General features: G+C 37.2%; 1 protein-coding gene across 2 annotated transcripts in view; it reads left to right on the forward strand.

The window, feature by feature from the left end:
- The window catches only part of IL1RAPL1 (interleukin 1 receptor accessory protein like 1), a 697,132-nt gene that overhangs the window by 641,464 nt on the left and 28,597 nt on the right, over nt 1-27,071 (forward strand). For both annotated transcript variants that reach the window (XM_010394520.4, XM_010394522.4), the window contains exons 7-8: nt 20,450-20,582; nt 22,545-22,690. In XM_010394520.4, the coding sequence (XP_010392822.2) occupies nt 20,450-20,582; nt 22,545-22,690 (279 nt within the window). The remainder of the gene's footprint in view (nt 1-20,449; nt 20,583-22,544; nt 22,691-27,071) is intronic.

Genomic DNA, 27,071 nt, shown 5'->3' on the forward strand with positions numbered 1-27,071 from the left:
TAATCTGAAGATTTATCCTTTAGTCACTGAAAGCCAGAACTGTACAAATTAAATATTTCAGAGTAAACTGCATGTAAGCAGATTGTGTCTTTCTCTTTGCAGATACAATTTCCATTTCTGTGCACATCTAAGCCAAATATTTTTAAGCTCCTGCCTTTGGGATCTTTAAATAGAAGACTTACTGTATTTAATGATTTATTCTTTTGCAAAGAATTACTCTGAAACCAAGAAAAAACAATATTAATAACTAAATGATTTGGAGGGACTTTGTGATTGGCAAGGACAGTCTCCTTTTATTATGAAAATTTGTAAAGTAAGCCAATGCTTAAAACACAGAACTGTACTGCTTTCTATTTTCTTGACCTGTGCAACTTAAATATGTTTAATTAAAGAAGAGTATGGTCTACTTTAGAATACATATTTGATTCTATATATTTTTATTACCTGAAATTCTTTTAATTAATCTGATCATCATAAAAATGTAATTTTTACCAAATATTTATCATTCATCCTTTTTGGAAAGATTGTGCTACTTTTCTATACTCAGATATACAGTATGTCTAACATGGTAAATTATACTTAAAAATTGTTTTTCATGGTTATGTTCCCACTATATGAATTCAAACTATAATGAAAAATGATGAAAATGCTCACAAATAAAAAAATTTTGAGCTGGATTTAAAAATAGGGGGTTTTTTTCTCACAGTGCTGGAAATATCCTATCATTTCTTTTGTCAAATATAATATTCTATTGGATTAAGTTTTTTTGTCTTTGCACATAATGCTCATTTATTCTTAATTAGGCTCTGTGTAATTTAATGTCCACACTGCTTTTCATTGACACAAGATGACAGTGACCATACAAACATGTAAACTGTCACAGGTCACTCACATGGCATATTTCAAAGGAAATTTGAACTCAGAGTAGATAGCTTAACCTGAGCCTAAGGAGCTTTAAGGAATACAGAATGTTGGGTTGTGTTTACACATCTCACCCCTTGACAGAACTCAGGTATCTGGAGATGCAATACCTCTCCCTCCCTCCTTGCTGTAAAAAATGTCATTTGCCTGAAGATATGAAGGACAATTTAGATATGGGAACTTAAAACATTAAAGAAGTCTGTTCTCACAATAATGAGCACAGTTCAACCCCTGTGATTTGAATCTGCCAAGGATCAATACTTGGCTAAGAAATGAGTGCACATTTTAGGGTTGAAATTAAATAACCTTTTTAGGAATATTTGGTGTAACTATGATGTCATGCAGTGTCTCATTTTGGGGTAGCCAACTATGTCTTTCAGCACAAAATAATAAGTTGCATTTCCTCTCAACATTTTTAATCCCCTTTAAAAAATCCTTCCTTTGTCAGGGTGGGTCATTTCCCAAAATAAATTAGAGTAAGAAATATAGAAAAACTTTATTTTAAAATGTAAGAAACACCTCTCTTGATATTTTTTTACCCTTCTTTAGCCAAAGTTCATCTGCCCTCACAAATAATTTCGCATCTTTCCTCCTTTCTATAACTAGGCATTCACTGAAAAGAAGTCATTGCTGTCAAGGCAAAGTGAATTGTGTAAAAGCTTTGTGCACATCTGAGGAAGTAGGAATAGTCATGGTCTGTATAGTGTTTTACTGGGAATTCTGTTCCTTGCCATCTCCTGAGTAACTGGAATTATCACAATTCTAAATGAGAGCAAATTAACCCTGTTTAGACTGTCTCTCTTTGCAAATGAGTCTATAGTGGGTATTTCTGCCTTTCACCCACTCAGTTTCTTCCATTTGTAAAGTTCCCCTCTCTACCAACAGGATTACAAATTTCACCATATTTTTATCATCATCCTTGAATAGCTCCAAGTGATTTATATGCATGAACCTTTTAACTGACTTAAGATGCCTTTCTTAGAAGGATAAGAATTAGTTATGAAGAATTACTAAATAGGTCAATTCCCATGATGTTCTAGTCTCTGGACAGTCTTCCATTTTATGCATAAAAAAGCAAAGGATTTTCTTACCATATCTTTACTGTTTAGAAACCTTATGTTTTCCATGAAATCAGAAGAGGAAGACAGAATTATTAAACTGAATTATTAGCCATACCCTCACAAGAAGATATAGATAGTATCCAAGCAAGCTACTGAGATTACTGGCAAAGCTGGCAAAGGAACCATTGCCACAACTGTTTTCTCAGGCAGTTGGGAAGAGAACGGGAATATGTATTTACTTCATGAGGGCAAATATTCCTACTAAAAATCTCCCAAAAGGAGTATATTTCAATCTACCAATAAAGGGGATAAATTCTAGAGAATTTTATAGTGAATATAAACTAATTTTGTAGTATTTAATTGAAAAGGATTTGTCCTGGCTTCTTTCAAAATTATACAACTTTCTTGCTGGTCTTTAGGCTAAGTTCCAGTAAAATATACTGAGTATGTTAGAAGTATGAAAACTATATCTTGCATGAAAGATGTGGACTTGGTGGTCTGAAAGGTCTTTGCTGCAGCAGTTTCCATGCCGCCATGTTTCCATGACTACCTTTCAAATTACCAGGAAGTGTTCATCCCCTAACACCAGAAATGAAATCCTCTCTGGCAAGGTATAAGTTGATTTTGTTTCTCTCTCTTCACAATCAGCCTTTTCCTCCAGCTGATTGAGACTTACTCATCCATCTTGGCTTTCAAAGGATCTATTGTCATATTTCTTTTCCCAGTTCACCACACTGTTTTTTTGTCTGTGGTCATCACAATGGTATTTGGTGGGGAAGACAGGCAGCACTGGACAGGGCTCTACTTGGTAACATGAGTGAGAAATACAAGAAGCACATCAGTAATTGTTGTGAGCAGTGAAAATTGTTCAGAGACCCGTGGAGGAGTGATCGACTAAACCTCCTCGTTCTTAGTCCACATAAACACCCAGATTCCATTCCCCTACTGTTCACCCATTTTAAAAGGCTCCAAAGCGATGCACCTTTGCATAGAAGGAGTTATATGGATTGTCCTCATGCATTTATCTCACAGCAATAGGAGGCTTAAACGGTTTTATGTTTCATTACACTATTACAGCTGTTGAGCTGGGCAGTGGTGATGATGAGGGTTATTTTGCCAGCCATAAACAGATGGAACATTACTGTGCAAAGTGCTGTGGTGCTGTGAAGACAGTGGGTGAAATCCCAGACTGGAATAGGAGTTCTGCTGGCAGCCTGGATAGTTCTTCAGCAGTTCTCACAATGTTAGTCACCATAAAAGTGTATTAATTGTGTTCAACTGAACAGGAAATATAGACCCAGCCATTTGTATCAGAAAAGTTGTTGTACTATTTAAGAATACTGCAGAATACCTTAAGTGGTCTGTACAAAGACAGTACAGAAATACAAAATGCTATCCATAGAAGAAGATGTGAAACTAATAATTTTGTAAAAATAAACAGACAAAATTTTATGTAATTTGGGGAGCCAAGTTTTCCCAGTGGATTGCAGCAATAGGAAAAAACAGTGAAAAAATAGGAACCCTCTTAATCATTGTAGGGAGGTTGGATTTGTTGGTTTTGGGAGGTCCCTTCAAACACAAAATATTCTATGATTCTGTGAACTATTAATTTATGGGAGACACACCAGTTTTACAGCATGGAAGTCAGAATGATTTTAATTAGAGGTGGACAGGACAAGCATTTGTCCTAACTTTGAGATGAATGCTTCCAGTTCTTCATATCTTCATCTTCTAGCAAATACTGTTCTCTAACCAATAAAACCCCATCAGATTATAGTGTTAGGATCCAAATTTATCACTATTACAATACTACTCACAAGAGTAATTATGCCTACAGGTTGTATTTTAAAAGATGCATTCAAATAGTACCTGAGCCATTAAGCAGCACATGAACATCCATGTAAGAACATATACCTATTTCTCTAGCATATGCAGCTAAATTTTTCACCTACATTGTAGATTGTACAACAATACGTAGTATCAATGTAAGATTAACAGAGTAGTGTCCAGCACCAATTTTTCTTCCACATATATTTCCTTCCCTAATACAATGAATCACGTTGCAAAAGGTTTTCCCTGATTTGCATCCTTAATGCTTTGTGTTTTTTCATTTTACCTTTGCCTTTCTGGTACAAAAGCGTCCCAAAAGCACTGTGTTTACTACAAGTCAGTAGTGAAAAGAAAAAATAAGCAAAACGATGTGTTTTAACATAAACTGCAAAGATATTCCTAGTAGAAGCAGGAAGACTTCTAGAAAAGGAATGAAGTTTTCGGTGTGTAATGAGCATGGGAGAGATTATTCTCTTCCCCCATGGAGCTTATGATGCAACGCCCCCAGCCTATAAACAGTTATGTAAATGCTTTATTTGAAGCATATGAGTCAGCTCAGAGTTTACAGAGTGTTAAGCAGTTTCCTCATTGCAGAAGCATAGCCTAGACCAGAGTGATAACAAGGGTGCTCTGCTAAGGTTTCACTACCAATTTGTTTAGAGACCTTTCCAGTGCCTAGCCTTCTGATTTTATTTATTCTTTTCCTAATAAGTTGAAAGTAATATTGCCCTACAGATTATACTGAATTAAAGTTGACACCCTTTATATAAATGCATTAATAAATATTCTCCTTTCTTCACACTTCTTCAAGTAGCCTGCCAAAAACAAGTGACCTCTTTGAAAACAGATGAAGGAATAGTGAACGCAGAAATGAGCAATCACAAATGTAACTAGCAGTGCTTGTTATCACAGTGACACTTACTGGCCTCCACCAGAAGGAGGTTCCATTGCAATTTAAATCCTATTTGCACAGAAGAAACAGGCCTGGTAGATTTACCAGTGTAGCAATGCATGCTACACTTATAACACCAGTGGGGTTCAGAATGAACAAGCTCTGGTACAGAAGCAGCACAGATGATCCAATACAGCATTTTACAGCTGTATTACTTTCAGGATTTTAGCTATTATTTTGTGAATATTGGCTTACTGTGGGACATACCCAGGCCTACCCATTCATTCAGCTGGTGCTGGAGAGTTGTGGAATCTCATTGACTTGCTGCCCTTGTAATTTAATTAAACTAAACAGAGGATTAGAGGACAAATTTCTCTGAGCCTTGCTGGCAGGTAAATTAGAACAGAAGGTGACAGTGAGTATCCCAAAGTCCTACAGAACACATGTAGCAGAGCTGGAATTACATCTAAATGTCGAGGTCAGTAATTTTTGGGAAAAGATAGTCTCAGCCAGAACAAATGGGCTTCTCAGAATTTTGGTAAATCAAACATCTTAGATTTTTGAAAAGTCATTAAAGGTCACCAAGCTTACACTGCCCAGGTCGTGAATACTGAAAGTCATGAGGGATGTTTTGTACCTGCTTAGTAGAGCTGGAGGTCTGAATTTCCTGTGAGCTACAATTTTCATCTTGGAAGAAGCCTTACTGTCCAACATGACCAGTGTGCCAGTGGTCTTGGTGCATCCTGGGTCTTGAGGTGGTCAACAGGGAGGCAGTCTACAAGCTACAGCTTTGAGAAGCTCAAACTGGACTTTCAAAGTCTTGTGTTTCCAGGCAGAAGACATATAACACTTTCCAAGATCATTGATATGAAGCTTTCTAGCAGGAAAACCTTGGGATCCCCATCCCCAAGTAACTTATTCTCCTTAAAAGAATTTTAAAACTCTTGAAGGTGGTCAAGGTCCAACTGGGTTGTCAAACTGCTTTCTGCATCACTTGATTTCAGATTCTGCAAGTCCTGGGAGAGATCCCAAATCTCCTTTAACAGGCCAGCCTTGCTTTTGTGACTATCCTGGTCTAACAGCTCTCAGGTGCTGATCTATTCAAATTAAATAAACTAGCAGACCTGAAAAAAATCAATATAATAAAATGGCAAATCTTTTTTATCAGAAATCCTGTCTCCTGGAAATCTCTGCTTTTCTTCCCCCTGTCTAAGATATAGAAAATTAATTCTGTTGAACCCGGCGTGTCCAGCCTATGAATTATTCATTTATGGTCAGTTGATAAATAAAACTGTAAAAATCCCATCAAATATATGATTTTTTTTTTCCGGTTTGGTGAATATAACAATTTTCCTTTATAATTTTAAATAAGCTATTGGAGCTTTTCATGTTCCCACTTAGAGAAAGGGTGAGCTAGTAGCTCTGCATTTTTTGTCTTTCTTAGTGAAAATCTGTGGGTTTGCAGTTCTTTACACAAACAAGAGCTCATCTGCAATATCTCCCATGTCACCAAGATAAGTTTTTATTCATAAAAGTGACATTTGAGTAACTAATAGCTTTTTAATAGAAATACCTCTAGAATGAATATAGAAAGCAGAGGTTTTTTTCCTTCAAAGTCTTCATTTATGCAGAAAATGTCATGTCAACCTTTTTCTTCTGCCTTTTCGACAAATGCTCTTTTCAAACTTAAATTTCAGATTCATTCTAGTATGTAACATGTGCTAATCATATTAGGAATGATTCACTTTATTCAGAAAGGAAAACTGCTGCTCTTAGCTAGTTCTTATTAGTAATGCCACTCTTAAATGTACAGCAATAGAATCTTTCTCAAGGATGAAGGAAAGTGGCTGTTCTCAACCAGTTCTCCCACACCTCTTTTGCAGTCTTTTGCTTTATTTTGTTGACTTTTTTATTTTTCATGATCACACCTCAAAGTAATTTCATAATATTTAATGATCTCTTCTGTTAGGCACCTGGCAGGTTCCAGCCTTCCTAACTTTATGTGTGAAGAATGAGGTGTAAGGTGAATTTACATATTAGCAGGGTTCAGGCTTTCTCTTGGCTGTCCTGGGTGCTGGAGATCAAGGCCTGGAGTTGCCTCCACGCAGGGCGGTATTGGACATTGCAGGACACCTTTAGGATGGGGAGGAGGGATGGGATGAGACAAGGTGGCTGTGGGAACAGGGGACAACAGGAGTATTGGGGGCTTTTGTTTTGAGGAGAAACAGCAATATCCTCCTCTTTCAGCTCAGCCTTTTTTTGGAACCTGCATTTAGGCTACTGCAGTGTCAGTGGGCAGGTGCAAGTAGCCCATGTCTAAGAGGTACCTTATTACCATCATCCAGTTTTCCATGTACGTGTCCTCAAAGAGGCCAGGTCCTAACCTCTAAAGCAATCTTTTTCTGCTTCTCAGCTACTCCTTCCACACAATACAGACCTAAACATTCAAAATGAAAATAGCTTTTACAAGAATTCCTTATTGCAGAGTAAGGGGGAAAAAATGAGCGGGACATTGAAAAGTTATTGCTGTTTCTATTGAATTAGGTTTTTCCTCACACTCATCAGGACAGGTATTCATTTTAGAGACTAGCTGAAAGGAGATAGAAAAGATAAAGGACCAAACACCCTCTGCCATCCTCTTACCTGCCTTTGACACCAGGGAAGTGCTGCTTGCCATCTCAGTCTTGAAAAAAATCCTCATTTCATCTTTAAATGACCACCTCGAATAGGAGCAATTTTGTCTTTTTTCCCCTCTGCTTTTTATTATTTTCCTCTGTTTTTTCATGCTTCTTAAATGAGCTCATTATTTAGCAGTTGAACTTCAGTGTCTCACTTTACAAAGTGTTTTAGAACAAAAATTTATGTGAAGTATAGTTCAACATACTTGCCATCCAAAATCTAATGCATTAAAAAAAAAAAAAAAATCCCAAACAGCTCTCTCCAAACTTGAGTTTTAGCTATCTTTGATTATACTGAGAGGTGGGGAAAATAAATGATAACAAGTCGGAAGCAAAGCACTCAACTGCATTAGATCACTTAGCTTCTTCTTATCATACCAATTTACATCTTTTAAATTCTTATATAAATGCATGTTTTCTTTAAAAAGCACATTGCTGTACTTCCATCAGAAGGCCTAATTTTTTTTTTTCTTTTTCTATCCCAGTGCTAATGAAGCTCATTCCTGATCCTATTTTATATGCATATCCTGTTAGAACAGACAGACTAACTGCTAACAAAGGACAAACATATGACATTGCTTTTTATTATTTGCATTGCTGTAGTTAAAGCCTGTCAAAATTTTCATCATAAAATTAAGGTTATTTTCAGGGACTGTGACACTCATATCTAGATATTTGTCTCTCGTGCTATTGAATGGTACAGGTACAGGATGCTGGGGTAGTAGATCAGTATGGATTCAGTATGGATGACTGTTTTCTTTCCCCCTTTTTGTGTTTGTAGATCAATGATCCTGAATTACCATTACAGTGTTTTAAAGTGGTTTTTTTCTCCTCACTATCCCCACCTCAGATAATCCATATGACTTCCTTTAAGTGTGGATTTACACTCCATTGAGAGTGTACACTAAACCTATACAGGAAACTTGCTGGGTATTTGATCATGCAATACTTAATGCTTAAGGCCATCCATTTTTGACTGTTTTATAAATAATACTAATTTTCATGTCTGCATTTACAACACATTTTTAAAGGGATGGATACCATTTAGATGACAAAGGACTGAAAGTAAACACTGTACTAAGCACTTTCTAAAAATCCATCAATGTTTTACTAGCCAGTAGTTTGTAACAGCACTTGCAAATAATTGCATCAATAAAAATCAAAGCCTGTAGCTGCAATGCTGTTCTTTAGAGCTGGTGATGGGCTATGGAGTGCAAGGGTTAACACACCCTCTTCTTCCTCCCCAGACCTGGACTAAAATTCTATCTCCGAGCCACAAACACAAATGAGTTTTGCAAAGTTACTCTGGTCCCTTGTGGACAGGTGCCCACATTAAAAAGCCATCATGCAGCTTGGGGTGACTGGCAGCCTCAGCTCTGGGGGCAGGGGACTGGGTGAGTGGTGGCACCAACACCTCTGCAGAGACCTGCACTGTCACAGACACCAGCCTGCCACCTCTCTCCTTGCACAGTTTGTATCATAAATATTGCAAAATGAATATTTGTCTCTGTTCCTGTAACCAGCAGCTGTCGTACCTTATATTTCTATTGTCACTCAAACCCTGCTTTTAGTCCTTGCTCTGAGACCTGCAGAAACTGTTAAAAGCACAAACAACATTGTAGACAGTACTCTGTATTCCCAGGGCTTGAATGGAACAAGGTGAAATGTTCCTTCATTTTCTTCTACTTTTTAGAAATGCCATAACTCCCATGCCTCTCAGAACACTTAGAAAATATTAAAAAAAAAAAAAAGCACCCAACATCAACAACAAAAAAACCCAAACACAAAACCAAAAAACAACCAAACAAAAAAACAAACAAACAAAAAAACCCCAAACAAAAACCAAAAAACCAAAACCCACCCAAAAAACAACCAAAACAAAACAATACAACAAGGAGAGATTACAGCATTGATGGGCATGCCACACAAGGAGGGCAGGTTGTGCAGACTGGTCGGGAAATTCACAATTATATAAGTAAAGAGAATTAATATCCCTCTTGCTGACCTCAAGCATTTGGCTTCAGATACAGGACCCCTAAATCTCTCAGAAGTTTAGCTGGCAGGACCCTGTTGTGTGCAACCATGGAAATTTCAACTAAAGGAGAATGAAGATGAACTAGAGAAACTAGGCCCATATGGCTGCTGCAAGAAGATAAATCATTTCATCCTTGCTGCTGTTGAGACTTTCCAGTATTCAAGAACATCTCCTCCTGACAAAAATATGCAGGAAACCAAAATAATTTGATGATTAATTGTTCTTGAGAAGGAAGTTGTTTTGGGAGAATCACATTTTATGATTCCCAGGACTGCACTTACTTCAAACACATACAGGGAAATCAGGCTCTGCTTTTTCCTACAGTACTCTCAGTCTGGCCAGGTCATTTTCCTGCTAAAGAATGACAGCCAACATGAAGCCAGCCCTTGGTCAGGTGTTATTTAGGAGTACAAGAACAACTCTCCCACTCTGGCCTGTGAGATTCAAGAATAGCTGCTCTCTGCAGAGGGGAATGAAGTTCACTGGTCTTCACCCACGTCAAAACCAGAATGAGACTGGTTTCACCCCCTTTACACAAGGGGTTGGAGCAGTAGGCAGGCACAGCCATAGAGAAGGAGCTTTCATACAGAGCGAGGACCTGGAGCTCGGAGCTGTGTGGCCCAGGAATGTGTGGCAGGAATCCTGCCTTTGGCCAGACATCTTTCTCCCTGTGGGAAATCCTGCGACTCAGGTCCTCTGCTCCACAGGTCAGAAAGCAGGGTACAGCATCAAAAATTCAAGCTTGTCCCCATTTCTAAACTTTTTTCCTTTAAAGTCAGGTAGCACCTATGCAGTGCTAGCTGGATTTTTTTATTCCATTGGTGGCATTTGTGCAGCTGCCTTCCCCAAGCATTGTCTATCAATCTGCAATTATATTGAGGTATAATCTAAAAAATGCCTGTCTGCCTTTCACGTGGAAAGAAAGCTGATCAATAGCAGTGGAATATTCCAGCATGTGTGTGGTCCAAGAGTACAGCACATTTGTCACTGAGGAGCAAATGAGTTTCTCCATTTTCATCTTTGTGAACGAGAGGGTTTTGTTCTAATGGATTTTGTTTCAGTGTTTTCTTAGGAAAGCAGGGGACTAACACATGCAAGAGAAATAGAAAGACTACATAATGTAATGACTACTGTGTAAAAGCAGGAAGCCTAGTGCTCTTAGGAACAGCATGCATTTCCATTTTTATGCAATAGAAACATTTAATGTGCCAGGATTTTAAAATTATATAAACAGATACTAGTCCATATGATACTTAATTAAATGGCAAACTTTTTCTGAGGTTATGCTAAGAATTAGTATTTTCTCTATCCATTGCAATGCACCTTCTTGATATAAGGTAGGAACACCATGGTCTAAAGTAGGAGCACATTTAAACTAGGTATATATATATATATATATATATATATATATATAAATCACTCTTTTTCATTCTTTTGTTCATGTAGAAAAACCTAGTATGAATAAATATAAAATCCCTTTCTAGCATCAGAGGCTCTACTGCAGTAAAACTGAAAGTTGGTGTTGATTTTATTTATCTGTTTTATTCATAATCAGTAGGTTCAGTTCATCAGGGCTCCAATTTTCAGTGGTTCTTAATGGCTTTCCTGGTGAAAATTTGAACAGACTAGTGGTGTCATATATTTTAGAACCAAACTGAAGTATTTTGATTTACATAATAGATGTGGTTTATTTCAGTTGTATTTATCCTGTTGTGCCACAGTGCTTCATGGGAGCAGTAGTTTTCCCCATTCAAATATTTGCTAAACTGGTCTGGATCTTTTCTAAATGACATTTTCCATCATATAATCTGATCTGACAGAGCAGATTAATTCATTAAAATCTTAGAACTGCTAGTGTTTCAAGTGTGTGCTGAAGAGAAAGACCACCAGAGAATGACAGTGTTTAATTATTTTCTGTTTGTAAGTTGGAGTCTCAGTTTCCTTAGCATGAACCCAGGTGTAGGTGACACTGTGCATGCTACTTTCAAAGGCTCTAATTTATTCTTTTTTTTAATCTCCCATATGCAGCCTATCTCTACAGCATTTTTCAGAATACCTCCCTGCACAAATAATTTCCTGTAGCCTACTCAGTCCATGGTAGACTTGCTTATGAAGAAAGAGAAAAGAGAGGAAAAGAGTAGTCAGGCTGACCAATGGAAAATAAACCCACAACTTATTATTTAATATATATGCGTGACTCCAAAGCTGAGAATTGGATGTATGCACTCAAATTACCTAATGATGGTACAAACACTGCAGTCCCTCTTTCCAAAGCAGTTAAAGAGCAGCTATTATGAGGCATTCCAGTAAAAAAACATTTTCCAATGCCCTTCCTTAAATTCTGTGTCCAAAGATATCAACTGGATGAACAGTTAGGAGCTGAAAGAGCCACAAGAAGTTGATTTTGTATTTAACCTGAATTGATGTCTGTTCCTTAAGACTGTTGATATTTACATTTAAGTGTGATCTGACATATGAAGTTGTTTGTGAAGTTTGAGAAAATAAGTATGTTATTTATCATTTTCTAGAATCCAGAACATCATCTGCTATTCTTTGTACAGTGTTGTGCAGTGCACCTGAGAGGGAGACTGGGAGAAGGTACTGGTTGTGATGATTTATGAGCAGAGTTTTTTGACATGGACAAGCACCCACAAGAGACCGAAGAAAACCCACTATATTCTGTTCAGAAAGAAGAGGAAAACAGGATTTATAAAAAAAACCTCAACAGCAAAACTTTTGAACGCTTTCATCTGCTGAAACAACACTCTTCAGGTTAAAAAAGAAAAAAAAAAAAGGAAAAGTCAATCATATCTACAGTTTTCACAAGCAAAAGAAAATAAAGTGGCTATTGTGAGTTATTCAAGTAGTTCCTCAGCAACAGCTGAGTGTTCTGACCAAGACAGCCATTGAAGTCCCTCTTTGAACCTGCTGCTGCTTTAGCTCTGGATTCTGTTTAGGATGGAGAAATACGTAATGAGAGCTGTAATGGCTTGAAACTGTCTTTTCTTACAAGTAAAGAAACTATTCTAGCTTTGTAGTTTCTTGAGGCCCAGAGCCACCTACAGAACGCCAGGAGCTTATAGGTCTTAATTGCATTTTTTATCAGTATTCTTTACCAGAGAGACATACATTGAAACTTTTTCTTTTTTTTTTTTTGCAATATAAACTCTCTGAAATGTGAAGGCCTTAAACAGGAAACCTCTCTGCTTTTTTAGGTGTTTTCCAAAGTATGACTCAGAGCAGGACTTCACAAAGCTAAAGACACGAGGCTTTTATGGAGATCAGCGACTGCTGAGGGGCAGTGGCAGCCCCAGCTGTGTGACTTGGGGAGTCTTTCCAGGCACAGGAAGAGACCATATGATCCCTTATGGGAGCCCTTATGGACTCCTTTGTGCAATGGGAACTTTGAGCTGTCAGTTAAGGCTTGTTTTTTTACCATGTAATATCACTAAAATGCAAAAACCACAACAGCATAATCAAAGGCAGTGTGGTTTAAAGAGAATCCAGAAACAAAACACTGAACAATATTGAGCTGTGCATGATATGAACAGATTTAAAGCTCCCAAGACACAAGTCTGTAAGAGCTAACAAACATGGGAAGTTTGACATTTAGAGCCCCCTCTTTCTCTTTTTTTTTTTCTTTCAATTGGAGATATTTTGTTATCTAGGATATTTTCTTGTGACTTATATCTAAAAACAGCTAAGTTGTTTAAAAACAAATTATCTTATGATCTCACAGAGAGGGAACAGTAAAAAAGTGTTTATAAATGCATTTTCTAAAAAAAAAAGTAGAAAATATGAGCTTCTAGAGTAAAAGTTAAATCAAGCCTCTAAAATAATTGCAGTGGCTTTCCTTTTCTTTAGCAATACTTGCTTTATGCTTGTGATAGTTTTCTCCCACTCCAGCCTCTACTTCTGAAGAGGAAGGAGCGAAAAATACTTGCTGAACAGCTAATTTATCAGCCTGACATTACTATTTATCAAGAGGAGATACCTGCTGTTAGGAAAATCAAGATTATTGGTTGAGGGGTTTTGTTACCTCTTGTGAAATGAGGGCAAGTTTGACAATCTATGTACCTCAGAGATGTTCTGGGCATTTTGAACCCCAAGTCCCATACATCACTTCTTTTTCTGCAGTCTGCTCTGGTGGTTGCTTTCTTCAGTGACTCTCTCTCTCTCTCTCTGACAGTCCTGCTGTGAAAGAGCCCCTTCAAAGCGGAAAGGTTTTGGGTTTCTTTTCCTTCACAAGCTATGCATCAGCCCACTAAAAATTGTTAATATTCATAAGTGATGCCATGATGATTTTTTTGCCTTTTCTTTTATACCCCTTTTATACCTTTTTACAACTTCTGTATTCTTGGTGGTTTTTGGCTTACATTCTTGGACTTGTTTGTCAAGCTGGGAGACTAAACATTTTAGAAGCTTTGTAGCTAGGGATCAAAATGCCCTAGATACCAAGGTCCTCTCCAAACACATTCTGTAAACTAAGATAGAACCATCCAGGGGAAGGTTCCTTGGGGAGGGGGGCTCATTTGAGCCTCTCATTGGGGAATCTTTGATAGATATGTTAATTAGTAAGACCTATAATGTTATACCAGATCTTTTGCACTGTGAATTGAGGTGCATTTGACCTGGCGGTGTGCGCCTAAGGAAGCTTAAAATAAATACCGAGGTAAAATCCCTTTTTCCCTTCTAACCATGTTTGACTCCTGATTTTAAGACCAGGAAAAGGCATCAATAGGTTAGTCTTAGACTTTACCATGTATGTTTCAGTTCAGCACCTTATAAAGTATTGCAGACTCCAATATCTTAGGAGTGATTGCAGGAACCTGTTGGCAGGAACACACATACACCTCCTTTAGGTGTCCTGCTGCTGAACTGTGATTCGGCAGATGTAAGCCCTGGAAGGCAAAGGGCTTTTCATATGGTAATGGGTAACCCTGAACAGATGAATGAGTTTAGCTCTATGGTGAATGAGGACTATCTGCTTAGTAAAAAGAACAAAGAAAAATCTAATGAACAAGAATTAGGCTTTTGTTTTTTTCTTTTCAATTAAGAAAAAATAATCAGAAATTGAAGGAAGGGATTTGTTTAACCTCTCCCCTAAATAGTGATATTTACAAATTCAGTAAAAGTTCAAAAAGTACTATCTCTCTCTGGTCTTGACAACCTTCTCCTGATGTTTTTTTATTGTGGAGGAATGGTACTCTGTACTCTAAGTCTACACAGTTGTGGCCTGAAGGACATATTCAAATTGTGCTTTAGATTCCAATGCAATCAAAATTCCACTCTGCAGCACAGCAAAATATGGCCAGGCCTGTAAATGAAGACCTATAGCTGCGTAATCACATTCAGCACTTTGTATGATGCTTGCATGATAACACTTAGTGGAATGATTATACCCAACCCTCTCAAACTTACATCTTACAAACTTACATTCAGTGATATGTAAATATCACTGAATTCACAATAGAGGGAATTTACACATTGTGTCTCCACAATTGTATGGATGCGAGACCTGATGGCTTGCCAAGAACCTGAAAAAATTACTACTCAGCGATGAGATTAGAATTTTGCAGTTCCCAGGTTGCAGTTATATTTCAGAAAATAATTATTTGTTTGGGGTTTTTTTGTTTTGTTGGGGTTTTTTTTTGTTTCTTTGGTTTTTTGCTTTTTTTTTTTTTTGTGCTCACCTACTATATGAAACATGCAGCAAGACATTTACAATATAGTAAGGGAGTAAAAGATCTTGGTATCTTGGCAAGAATATGTATGTAAACTGGAGGGCAGATAGCAGTAGGTAGTGCTTTGTGTATGCAAGGAAGGAATCCAGAGGAATCTCTCCAGTTCATCCTGCTCTAAGAGAATCCTTACGGATCAAGGGTAGATGATCATATGATCAAGTCACATGGCTGAAAACCATATGGTACCTCATTTTTATTTGGTTTTTAGTTTTTTTTTTTCTTAAATACATTTGCATAAAGGATTTCAAGAACTGTTGAATTGTTTTAGGACACAAGACTTCTCTGAAAATGAGAGCAGCTTCTACTCACCTGCCCACTGGCCTTGTCAGATAACATTGGCAAAACAAGTGAGTCATTGACTTGTTTCTGTCAATGCTGATCTGTCACACCTAGGAAGTTACCAGCTTTCACAGCCCTCCACTTGGAAGACTGATATTTTGACAGTATTTTTTCTCAAATGCGAATGGAAAGAATAGTATTTAATTCCTGTGTGCAAGATTTTGATTGCATCTGTCTTGACCTTTTATAATTTCATTTTGAGACATTAACATTACAAATAAATGGCATGATTGTAAGCGTGTAGGTATTGCCTAGGTATTTCCTGTACATAAGTAGTATAAATGGCTTATACTGCACAATAAAAGAAAGTCCCACCTTTCAGTGCATTTAACATTTTCAGTCTTTTGGCCCTCAGTATTACTAAATGTTGAGCATGGTTCTCAAATACTTCCATAACATGTCTTTGAGAGATCTTCTAAAAAAAAGGTTGCAGAGCATGTCTGATTATTAAAATTGCTGCCAAAAAAAATGGTTGCCCTTCACTGAAGAATCTGTCAAATCAAAGGTTAGGAAGGTGCTCTGGTGCTGTACAGTAACTTGTACGAGTCATGGTGAAAGTGGAATTTCGACTGACCATACAAGATGGCATTTCACCAACCACAAAACATTCACGATTTTCTAATTACAGCTAGCACGTTCTTAGCAGGCTTATGTTTTTAATTAGAACTTATACACTAGGAATTTACTTTGCTTTTTTTTTAAATAATGTTTTGAAGTTAGACAGTGCCCTCTGCTGGGCCAAGGCTCCCATAGCAGTAGTGTGCAAAACGCCCCAAATGTTGACAATTCGTGAAAATGGACACAAAATCTGAGTTGTTCTGCTCAAGGGATTTGATGGTTTCAAGGAAGCACACCTTGTTGTGGTCCCGTCTTGCATTCTGCTCTACTTGGAAGCTTACTGTTCAACAAAAACTGGTCTCAGTTTGGATGGCAAAGAGCTTTTTGACTAATTAATTTTGAACCCAGTTGGCTTGAGCTGACAGTGTGACTTTATCACAATGAGCAGCAGGAACATGTAGTGCTATACATTCCAATTTTTGCAAACTTAAGCTCAATACTGTAAGAGCATATTCATCTTCAGAAATAAGGAGATGAAGAAAAATGCAGTTGAATTTACTTGTTACATGTTCTCCTACATATCTTTATTGCATTATTTCAGAGTTAAAAAATTTATAATTATACTGACAAATCAAGTGTTATTTTTCTCTTCATCCTTTCTTTAGGGAGTTTTGATTTTCTTGGGGTTTTTTTTGAGGGGATGCCAATAAAAATAGCAAGACTATAAGTTTAATTTAATAATTCTATTCTGATGCCTTTGGACTTTTCCAGGGTCCATCCAAAAAATACAAAACAAAACAAAAGACCACAACAAACAAACCCAAACCAAAACAAAGCAGTTTGCCCAGGAATTAACTTGAATTTACATCTTGCAGCAAAGGGCCAGAAATAGATTAATTTCCCCAGTAATTTAATTGCAAACATTTAGTAAATTTAAAACATGAAATTAAAATCCTTTAAAAATAGTCTGTAAACTGTAGTAATCCAGCAGTTACAGAAAAATTTAAACTGATGGCATAGAAATCATTATATATCCATTCATGAAACTTCTATGACTTTCAGATCTCTTCTCTACTTTTTTGCGGTACAGAAAACACATGGAGACAAACAGTTGCCTAAGGTTAACCATGAGGGATTTCTATTAATTGATTGCTGGGTTGTTTATACCTTAGCTTAAAGATGAAACAAAGCAGCTCTAATATTTATTATATGTTGTATGTTTTCTACAAATCTGAGGCTTTTAAAAGCAGATTGTCCATGCACTTCAGAGGTGCACTTCTAGGGAAAAATGTGGCCCCTCCTACAGCACACACTCACTCGCTGTCATGACAGCAGCTCTGGAGTAGAGATCAACCTGTGCTCCCAAAATACTCTGTCCATTCATAACACTGCACTTCAGTCAGCCTTTATTTACATGTGCCTGCAGCTGGGAGCCTCTTCACCAAGGGAGCACTGTGCCCTCTGCAAGGAGCTGTGAGCTCTGGAGTACCAGACCCCCGTATTAATGGTCACAGTTGGTCATTAACTGATCACTGAATCTTCCTTGATGGCCAGCTAATGAACTTCCCACTGGCTTATTGTGAGGTTTGGTCAAGACAGACAGTGCAGGTAATTTATAGCTGAAGCCCCAGCATGCTAATGGCCTTCACTGAGTAACTGCAATCAACACAGCACTACTAAGTGGCGTTACATTCTTCCTAATTTATTTCTCAGTTGCAACTATTTCATGTTGAATGGAAACTTCAGATTCTATGCTTAAAGATATGTTTGCATGCTTTATTGAGGGGGAAAACTTCTTTAAGAATGTAATAAGGAAAACAGCCTTAAGATTACAAACTCTTTTTTTTTTTTTTTTACAGTTTTTGCCCTTAACAGAAGATGTTTATTTTTAAAGAACAAATTTATGCTCATAATATTCATCTGTAAAAGGCTCAGAAGCCCACTCAGAGCAAAAATCATCTCTCATGGGGTACCTGTTAGCTGCAGGAACCTGGAGAGCTTTGAAGGTTCAGCACCTGTGGTGTCTAATCTCTGTGAATCATGGATAAGTTAGCCAGAAGGTACAGTTTCTCTAGCTGTGATCTTGCCAGCTCTTAAAAGCTATAAAGTTTTGACAGGGCCTTGGCTTGGTAGGAAAGCTCTGGAAAAAGCCCAAAAAGTGACAGTGATGCATTAGGTAGAACTCTTCCCTCTAAGTCTGGTAGATAATGCCACAGGTCCAATTATCACAGGAGCCTGTTTTGGCTTTACATGAGCAGGTACCTTCTCCCATTTCAAGAGTGAACAGATTCCACTGTGGCCAAGACATTCATAATCCTTTAAGGTTTTATATTTTCACAAGTTCAAGTATCATAATTATGATGCAAAACCAAAAAAAAAGCAAACCCCAAAACAAAAACCAACCAAACCCTCCCCCCTCCACTTGGTATATATCTGCAATGCAACTGCTCTAAGAAACCAGGTTTGCATGTCCTGGGCAAGGAACCAAGAAATTTATCACATTCCATTACAGGTTTTCATGAACTTGACCCACATTAAGTGGTGTCCCGATGCTCCTCTCAATCCCTGAAAATGGCTTCAAGATTGCAAAAATCTTTCCCCCAGTGATTCTAAATGGCACTTTTTGAGCTGTGAAGAGATTGAGAAATTGAGTTGCTGGGGAGCTGTCCTGACTATCACTCCCTGGGGTGTGAAAACAGGAGCTATGCTTGTCTTTAGAAAGAGACTTTTTGCCCTCTCATTGAAGATATTCATTTTACATTTGGCAACTTTGCTGTAGAATATGTGAGATTATTAAAATTTCTCATTATTCAGAGATTCCATTTCATACTTTTTGATTATGAATGAGGCCCTTCTCTCCATCCTACTTTCAAGTACTGGGATACTCCTGTCTCCTTAGCAGGCATTGCTTGCAAAAATCTGGCAGCAACCAAACCTTCCTGAAATGACTAAAAGGAAATGAGATCCTAAAGCTCCAAAAAAGATTGTGAAAGTAGCAGAGAAGGTACTTGGCTTGATGCTGCACATTTTGAACACAAACATTTGATTCCACACCTTTCATGGCATGAATTTGAGGCTTCAAGCCAGACAGGGGAGTCAGATACCTTTACAGAAGACGATAAATCATTTTAGATAAATAAGGCATTTATTTAATAATTATTCATCTTCTTGTTACACAGAATTCTGCATTTGTTTCCATGCTAAAAATAAATAAGATGTTGGAATATCATATGTTTGAGACGGACCAGGTCCTGCCCCAAAACAGTGTATTTCTGAGGAAATTCATTGAACCCAGATGGATTTATGGCATCTTGGTAGAGATGAAGTAGTGCTAACAATGTTTTTTTCTTATTTTTTGTCCAGGAATTTTGGTCAGTCAGCTTTTAAGTCCAAAAATCAAAAGATTGAAAGTGTAAATAAAATATGAGTTTAGTCTCAGCAGTAAAATAAACTCCATGAATATACTCTCTTCAGGAGTGAAAAGACCTTAAATCCCAACCTTCCTTAAGTCGCTGTGTAATTATCCACTATAGGAATGCACATGGCAGTTTAGAAGAGTTGGTGCATGTTGAAACAAATCTCTTTACAGCAGTGAGTGGGAGATCTTTAGCTCTGTGCCTGTCCTGTTGCTTTATCCAGTCTTACCAACACACAAAATGTATGCAAGGTGCCATTTTGATCCCTGTACGTGCTCAAGATGAAAGCCCAAAGCCAAGAGGTACAAACACAATGTAAGATTCAGAAATGAAAATAATCAAAGGAATATTAGGTTTTTAAATCCTCATTATAATGATTAAATAAGTAATGCAGTACCTACATATGAAATTTCTGCTCCTTGCTGCATGTTCTGCTAATGGCTCTTCCCATTCTTATGGCTTACAATGTTCAGAATTAGTTCTCATGTGCTTTTTTTCAAGTGTCAGTGTTTAAAACTTCCCTGCTAAAGTAGTTTAGCAAAGAGCACACATGTTTCTGCCAGATATCCCTTGGGAATGGAACTCTACAGGAATACCAGTCTCTTTGCAGAAACCATTGCAAGGCCAAACTAACACAGGTGTAATTGCATGTCTATTTTACCTAACTTTTATCTTTTTCAGAGAAAATATGGAAATATTTTGTAAAATTATCTCCTTTTGAAATAGTCTCTGATTTCCTTACCAAACAGAAAACTTATTGAAAAAAAAAAATCCTGTTTTTACCTATAATTTTATTTCATTTTTATTGGATTTATTTTCAGAAAATGTATTGAACCTAGTGTTAAGACAAGCAGATACTCTTGGAAACTTTCAAGAGCAGCTGGAAATCAAGGAGCTCTATGAATATTTTGGTTTTTAAAAAGCAACTGATTTTAAATTTGAAATAAACATATTTTCTTACATTCTTTGCAACAGGTGGTTCTGCTAATCTAACCTGCCGAGCTTTTTTTGGATATAGTGGAGATGTCAGTCCTTTAATCTACTGGATGAAAGGGGAGAAGTTTATTGAAGATTTGGATGACAGTCGAGTCTGGGAAAGTGACATTAGGTAAAAGAAAAGGCTTTTTTTTTTTTTTCTCCATTTTTTTTATATTTAATGTAATAATTTTTATCACAGACTAACTGAGGAGCACTTTGGGTCTGATCTCTGTTTTTGCAACATCCATGCTTTACCTTTTTGACTCCACCAGTAGAGAACAGAAAAATGCCCTTCTCAGCCAAATCTGATGTTAGAGACTTGCAAAAGCAGAATAGCTGCCCAGAAAGAGCTGTAGTGTTGACCAGCTGGAATTTATGTAGTAACCTTTTCAAAATGTGATCTACAAAAACAACCATTAATAGACTTAGTAAGACAAAATAAAGAAAAAATAAACATCTTGAGAAAAACAGCTCAAAAAAGTATTTTCAAACATGAAGCCTTAAATAAATGCTGAAGTCTGACTTCCCTTTTAGAATGTTTTGATTTCTTCATGAAAAAAATCTGAGTTTCCTAGGATGTTATCTGGCCTGTGAGAGCCAAGCATCCTGTTATGTGGGCTGCTTCTATCTGCTGAAATACTTGTTTTGGAGAGGATCTGGCAATTCACGCCGTGTACTTCTGCTCCTAAAAGTGCTGCCTCATTTGGAAATTAAGGACAAAAGTGGTTTCTTATTGAGAATTACATGCTTGAGATAGCATACTAAATCCTATCCAATATGAAGTATCTGCTTGGATCTGAAGAGATTCCTTTTTCATTTATAACTCTGTATGTGTGTATATCACTGTTTCTATGTATCATAGAAATTCAGACTCAGAAATTCAAACTCAGAAATTCAGGCAAATTAAGTGTGCATGCCATGGTTTACCCTCAGCCAGCAACTAAGTTCCACACAGCCACTCACTCACTCTCAGGTGGGGAGAAGTACCAGAATAAAAGTGAAACTTGTGGGTTGAGGTAAGAACAGTTTAATAATTGAGACAAAATAAGAGATTGTAATACTAATTATAATAGTAAACATATTATTAATAATAATTGTAATGAAAATGAGAGATAGAGGAATAAAACCCAAGAAAAAGAAGTTATGTGCAATACAATTACAAAATCAAGAAGACCACAGAGATTTTCAAGGTCATCATCCCCAGATACAGGCAAAAAGGAAGTGTATTGCACCCCAGTGTACTTTAAGTTTATTGTATAAAAGTCAAGATCAATACACTAAATGGCACATGACAATAAGATCAGCTACATTTTGTGCTGAAACCTTTCCTAAGTCCTTCAGCAAGTGGCTTGGCTATCTGATGGCCCTGGTACAACTTTCTTGTTTTGTGGAGGGAGGAGCAGAAAAGCTCGTTTCCACTTCTTTTGTCAGGTGTGACAAGAGGGAACAGCCTGGAATAATTTGTCATTTGCTTTCCTGAGTTCCTGAAACCACTGATGGTCTTGCTAAGAGGGAAAGAAAGTAATGGGAAGACAGGTGGCACCTTTTATTTATAATCTGTATAAGCAAGCGGCACCTGGTGTACCAGTTCTTCCTACTGTTTGATAAAACATGATCAAATTTTATAAGGCATTCTAGAAATTATCTCTCAGACCATGGCATGAATATATTATTTCTGAGTAGAGTGTTGTAGACCCTCAGAAAAAGCACAAATATTGTGTTTGGCCCAGACTTGTGGTGTGACTCTAAACCCCCAGAATAACTGTTTTCGATATTCTCTCCTCTACCATTCCAAGACTTCATGGATCAGGGTCACCATCAAAGTGTGCAATGATACATTATCCATGTGCATATCATTCTGCTTAAAGAAGACAATGAACTGCAGCTCTCATTAACATTTACAAAGCCAAACCTCCTCATTAGAAGTGAGGAAGAAAAGGGCATGTTATAATTAAATTAAGATTTCATCAAACCATAGCCAAATTTGAAGCCAGAGAGTCGTGAGTTGTAAGTAGCATTATTATGTCATGATTATCTAAAGCTTCACTGTGGTACAAGCAGAACAGCAGTGATGGTTGGTTTTTTTCCTCAGGGTTCTCAAGGAACATCTCGGGGAACAGGAGGTTTCCATCTCATTGATTCTTGACTCAGTCGAAGAGGCAGACCTGGGGAATTATTCCTGCTACGTCGAGAATGGCAATGGACGCCGGCATGCCAGTATTCTTCTACATAAAAGGGGTAAATATGCAGCTTTTCTCCATGAAAGGGTGAAATGTAGGGGTGGTCAGTTTGTAGAGATTCCCTCAGATGCAAGCATGAATTTTGGCTTCCAAATTACTAGTCAATGATTATTTTTCCCCAGGAATTTGTATGACTTGCAAAATAAAAGAGAAAGGATGTCGCTAATTATGGCTGCCACTGGAAAAAATACAGTAACGCCTTTTAATTATATCTCTATAAAAGATGCATTTAATAATTCATTAACTTTAAAATTAGTAAAGGCTCAATAGAGAAAAAAATAGTAGGAAACCACAGGTGATACAACTGTAATAATTTTCTGTAAGAAATAAAATCAAATTTTAGGAAAACAAAAAATATCCCATTCCACTTCTATCACCTAAACCCCATGCCAGGGGGGCTCCTGCATAGCCTGACTGTGGATATTTTCCTTCTAACACTTTTGTTTAACATCAACATTTCTGAAGTGAAACACCATGACAGAAACTTCTAAGAACCTTCCTGTTTCCCCTCACCACTCACATCCCATGATTCCAGCCTGCCTAATGGCCACAGCCATCTCCTGCAGAGATGATTACAGGGAGATGGAGAACTGCCTGCAAATCAAAGCTCCCAGACCCTCTTTGCCCACTTTACCTTCCAGGGGGTCCTCCACATACCTGGGATTGACACTCCCCACCCTCATGCAGCTTCCCGTTGGCTTGAGGGCAAAGAATAAGCAGCAGCAGAGTCTGCACTTTGCTGTCATTACTGTGTTTTTTTTAGACTGTTTGTAAAGGTGAGCAAACCAGGATCTTACTGGGGTGCTGAAGTACTTGTGGCATCCCAATTTATATCAAAGCAGTGATATCTTCCCTAAATTTAGTTTTGTAGCATGCAAAGTCTGTCTAAGCTTAGAAGGAAAACATAAATCAAGATATTGTGATAAATTCATTTAAACATATTGTTGGGTACCTCCAATTATTTTAATAGAACTTAATTTGTAGCCATTTTTTTGAGCTCTTGTCATTGCTTCTTAAAAGATGCAGATGTGAATTACCAGATGTTCTGCTTAGACTAGCATTTGTCCTATTTTCTTGAATTTACTGAGATGAGAAATTAACATTAAGTAATTGAACCTCAACTATATATCAGCTAGTAGTTATATACTCTAGTTCAGAGACATTTGAACTCAGAGCAAGAGCTTAACCCAAAAAGCCACTGAAATCCAACAGTTTGTTCTTAATAATCAAATTTCTTGATGGAACACCGAAAAGAAAGAATTTTAAAACTTAAATTACTTTAAAACAAATACTTAACTAACTGGCATCTATTAAGTCACATGCTGATGATGAGTCCTTATTTTATCTTCCACACAAGCAGTACCTCCAAGAATGAAAACACATAAGTCTTCTCTGTTCTGTGACCACCAGATTTCTAACTAATCTAACTTTGTGCATGCATGAATTTTGCAAGAATCTACTTTCCTTGCTTCCTTTCTTAAAGAACTCAGTAAGTGAAACATACCACAGTATGTGGCCTCATGATGACATGCTTAAGAGGGAGTAATCTCAATATTTAATTGCCCTTATAAATAGTAAAAGGACAAAAATAGCAGAAAAGCTCCCAAAAATATTTTTTTCCTCTTTAAGTAAGGCTGAATCTGAAATAGATCTAGAAGCAAAATCTGTTGTGCCCTCGAAAGACAAAAGGTACCAGATACAAGCCTTCTACACATTTTGCATGTTGACAACTGTTTCAGTGAAATGATAAATTAAGCATGACAGATAAAAATTTGAGCTAGTTTCTCAGGTCTCCTAGGAAGAGGAGTTTTGCACTGCTTGTTTAGTCTCTTGTATATCACCATGACAACCTTTCGGTTTAGGTTTCCTTGTTTAGTCCACATTTTGTCTCTGCTAGAAATGAGTTAGCTGTTTATTAATTTCTGATTATTTGGCTGACTTAGAACAATTGAGACCTAAAAATTAGGTAAATTTGCTTCCCGAACACCAAGACATTTTCAGACGTATTAGTTTTGTCTGGTTTTTTAGTTAGTGATCTTTTTTCCCAGCAGTATAAGAATACAAAAATGCTGAATCTGGAATGTTCACTGCATACCTGAAAAATAAATTATAATCCTTCTTAAACTTCCTATGTGGAACATTATCACCAGGATCAGAAGGGACAGAAGAGCAGAAATCTCTGCTGCTGAACAAATAGAGTTCCTGGAAAAAGAGGTATTTAGGGCTAAACGCTGCAGTGGGGATTCAGGTACAAAGTTTGAGCCTTTCAAACACCATTGCAACTGCTGCTTCGCCCAGCTCAGTAGAGTCTCTGTACATTTAAAAGTCCAGGGGGAGATTTCAGACATACCTATAATTACACAGGCCCTGAAAGGGCAAGAAGTCAACAGTCTAAATCATCAGAAAAAGCCTGGATGCATCGTCCTTAATATTTCCACTGGCCAGCCCAACAAGGACACACACTCACCTCACAGAAACCCCAAGCAGGGTCCATCTGAGGGTGGTCCCTGCCCAAACCAGAGCCTGGCACATTCAGCCAGGGATAAGGGGGCTTCTGCTCTTCCCCTGACATGATATTGGAATGGAAAGCCAGAGCCTCTCCTTTCCTGAAATGAACTTCCAGGAGGGGAGCAGAACACAGTGCCCCTGGACTCCAACAACACTTGTGCAGGAAAAATGAACCTAATTTCAGCAACCAGCACTGGGAAAAGCTGAGGCTCCTGGTACCTCCCTCTAGTGCAAACACCAGTGCTCAGTATCTCAGGGAGCCCAGCCCTTATTTTCTCCTGAGCTTCTTTATTTTTTGACACCAGTGGAGAAAACCTATGATCTATGTTTTTCTGCTTCCAGCTAAACATTTCTGGAATCCTAAATTTCCACAGATGCTGTGCACAGGGAGCATTTAACTCAAAGCTAAAGGCAGTAGAGTATCTTAAGCACGACATTGCCAATGCTGTTTCCTTTTGTCATTCATTCCAACAAAATTTATCCAAAAAGATTGGAAAAAGAGAGTAATCAGAACCCAGAAGATTTAACTTTCATCCCTTTCCTCCACCTTCTGACCATATCCCTATCACCTTTACAATAATCAACTTATTTTCTCTTTTGTATGGGAAAAAAACCTACTTGTTATAATCTAAGGTTGATTTTGTTACTTACTGGTGATAGGTGCCATCAATCATCTATAGCAGTTACAGGTTAATCTTCAGCCAGGTAGAAGAACCTTCTAGAAATTAATTCTGAGAGTGGTACTGACAGCAGCTAAGCAGAAATTTATTAATGACAGAGCAGAGATTGCAGATTATATAAGAGGTGGATCACAGACTATAATTCTATTTTTTTCATAATTTTTTCAATTAAAGAAGACAAGATTATAGTCTATCAATGTAGGAGAAAAAAATGCAATGCATAGGGAAAAATATGCTCTTCTGCAATGTTATGTATTGACAAGTATGACTTTCATGCAGGATCAAAGTCTTCATAATCTCATTTAATAATAGATTGTGCTGTAAATACAGGTTATTATCTAATTATGTGATTATTTTTTTGAAAGGCTTCTCTGCATGTCTGCAAGTAGAACTCCACAGCAAAAATAATCTCAAATTCTATCCTGGCATTATTCTTTAAGTGGTATTGATATTATTTTAAAACATTAATAATATACTGGTATTTTTCCTGGGACAGACACCAGAACTAAGGTAATATGCTTTCATGCATTTTTTCAAACTATTTACTTCCCTTTTTTCCATTGTCATCTACACAGTATTATCCTCTAATTTCCTACTCTGGGGCTCTTTTATGGTTTTGGTTTGTTTTCCTCTGTCATCGGTGTTCTCAGTGAGCATATATGAATCTTGTTGACTATAACTTAATGAGGGATAGTCAAAACAAGTTTGGAGTTTTTCTTCTGTCAGGAAAAAAAATATGTATTTTCACTGAAGTAAATTGGTTAGAGAAAGAGTCTGTTTGAAATGCCCATGAAAATATATGTTTGAAAAATATTCAAGATAATATTTCCTAGATGGAATGCATCTTGAGGAAAATTACCATATTTTAAACTCATCATTTCTTAATGCATAAACATCATATTAATATTTCCTGTACAAACTAATAGCAAATTCTGAATAGAATTATCTTCATATGCTTATTAAACCAAATTATCTTCATATGGTTATTGATGGTCATAGAATTGCAGACAAGCAGCCTAAATTGCAATGACATTGACATAATAGTGTGAATCTGGTTTGTTACTTACAGACTTGAATGTGTTATATGCATTTTCAGTCAGTTGGACACAATTTCACACAGTGAAACACAATTTCACACACTGGTAGTGATGAGTGACAATTAAGACTTAAAAGAGAAAAGAAACTAGTTCT

The sequence above is a fragment of the Corvus cornix genome, chromosome 1, assembly GCF_000738735.6.
Source record: "Corvus cornix cornix isolate S_Up_H32 chromosome 1, ASM73873v5, whole genome shotgun sequence".
In the NCBI taxonomy this organism is placed as follows: domain Eukaryota; kingdom Metazoa; phylum Chordata; class Aves; order Passeriformes; family Corvidae; genus Corvus; species Corvus cornix.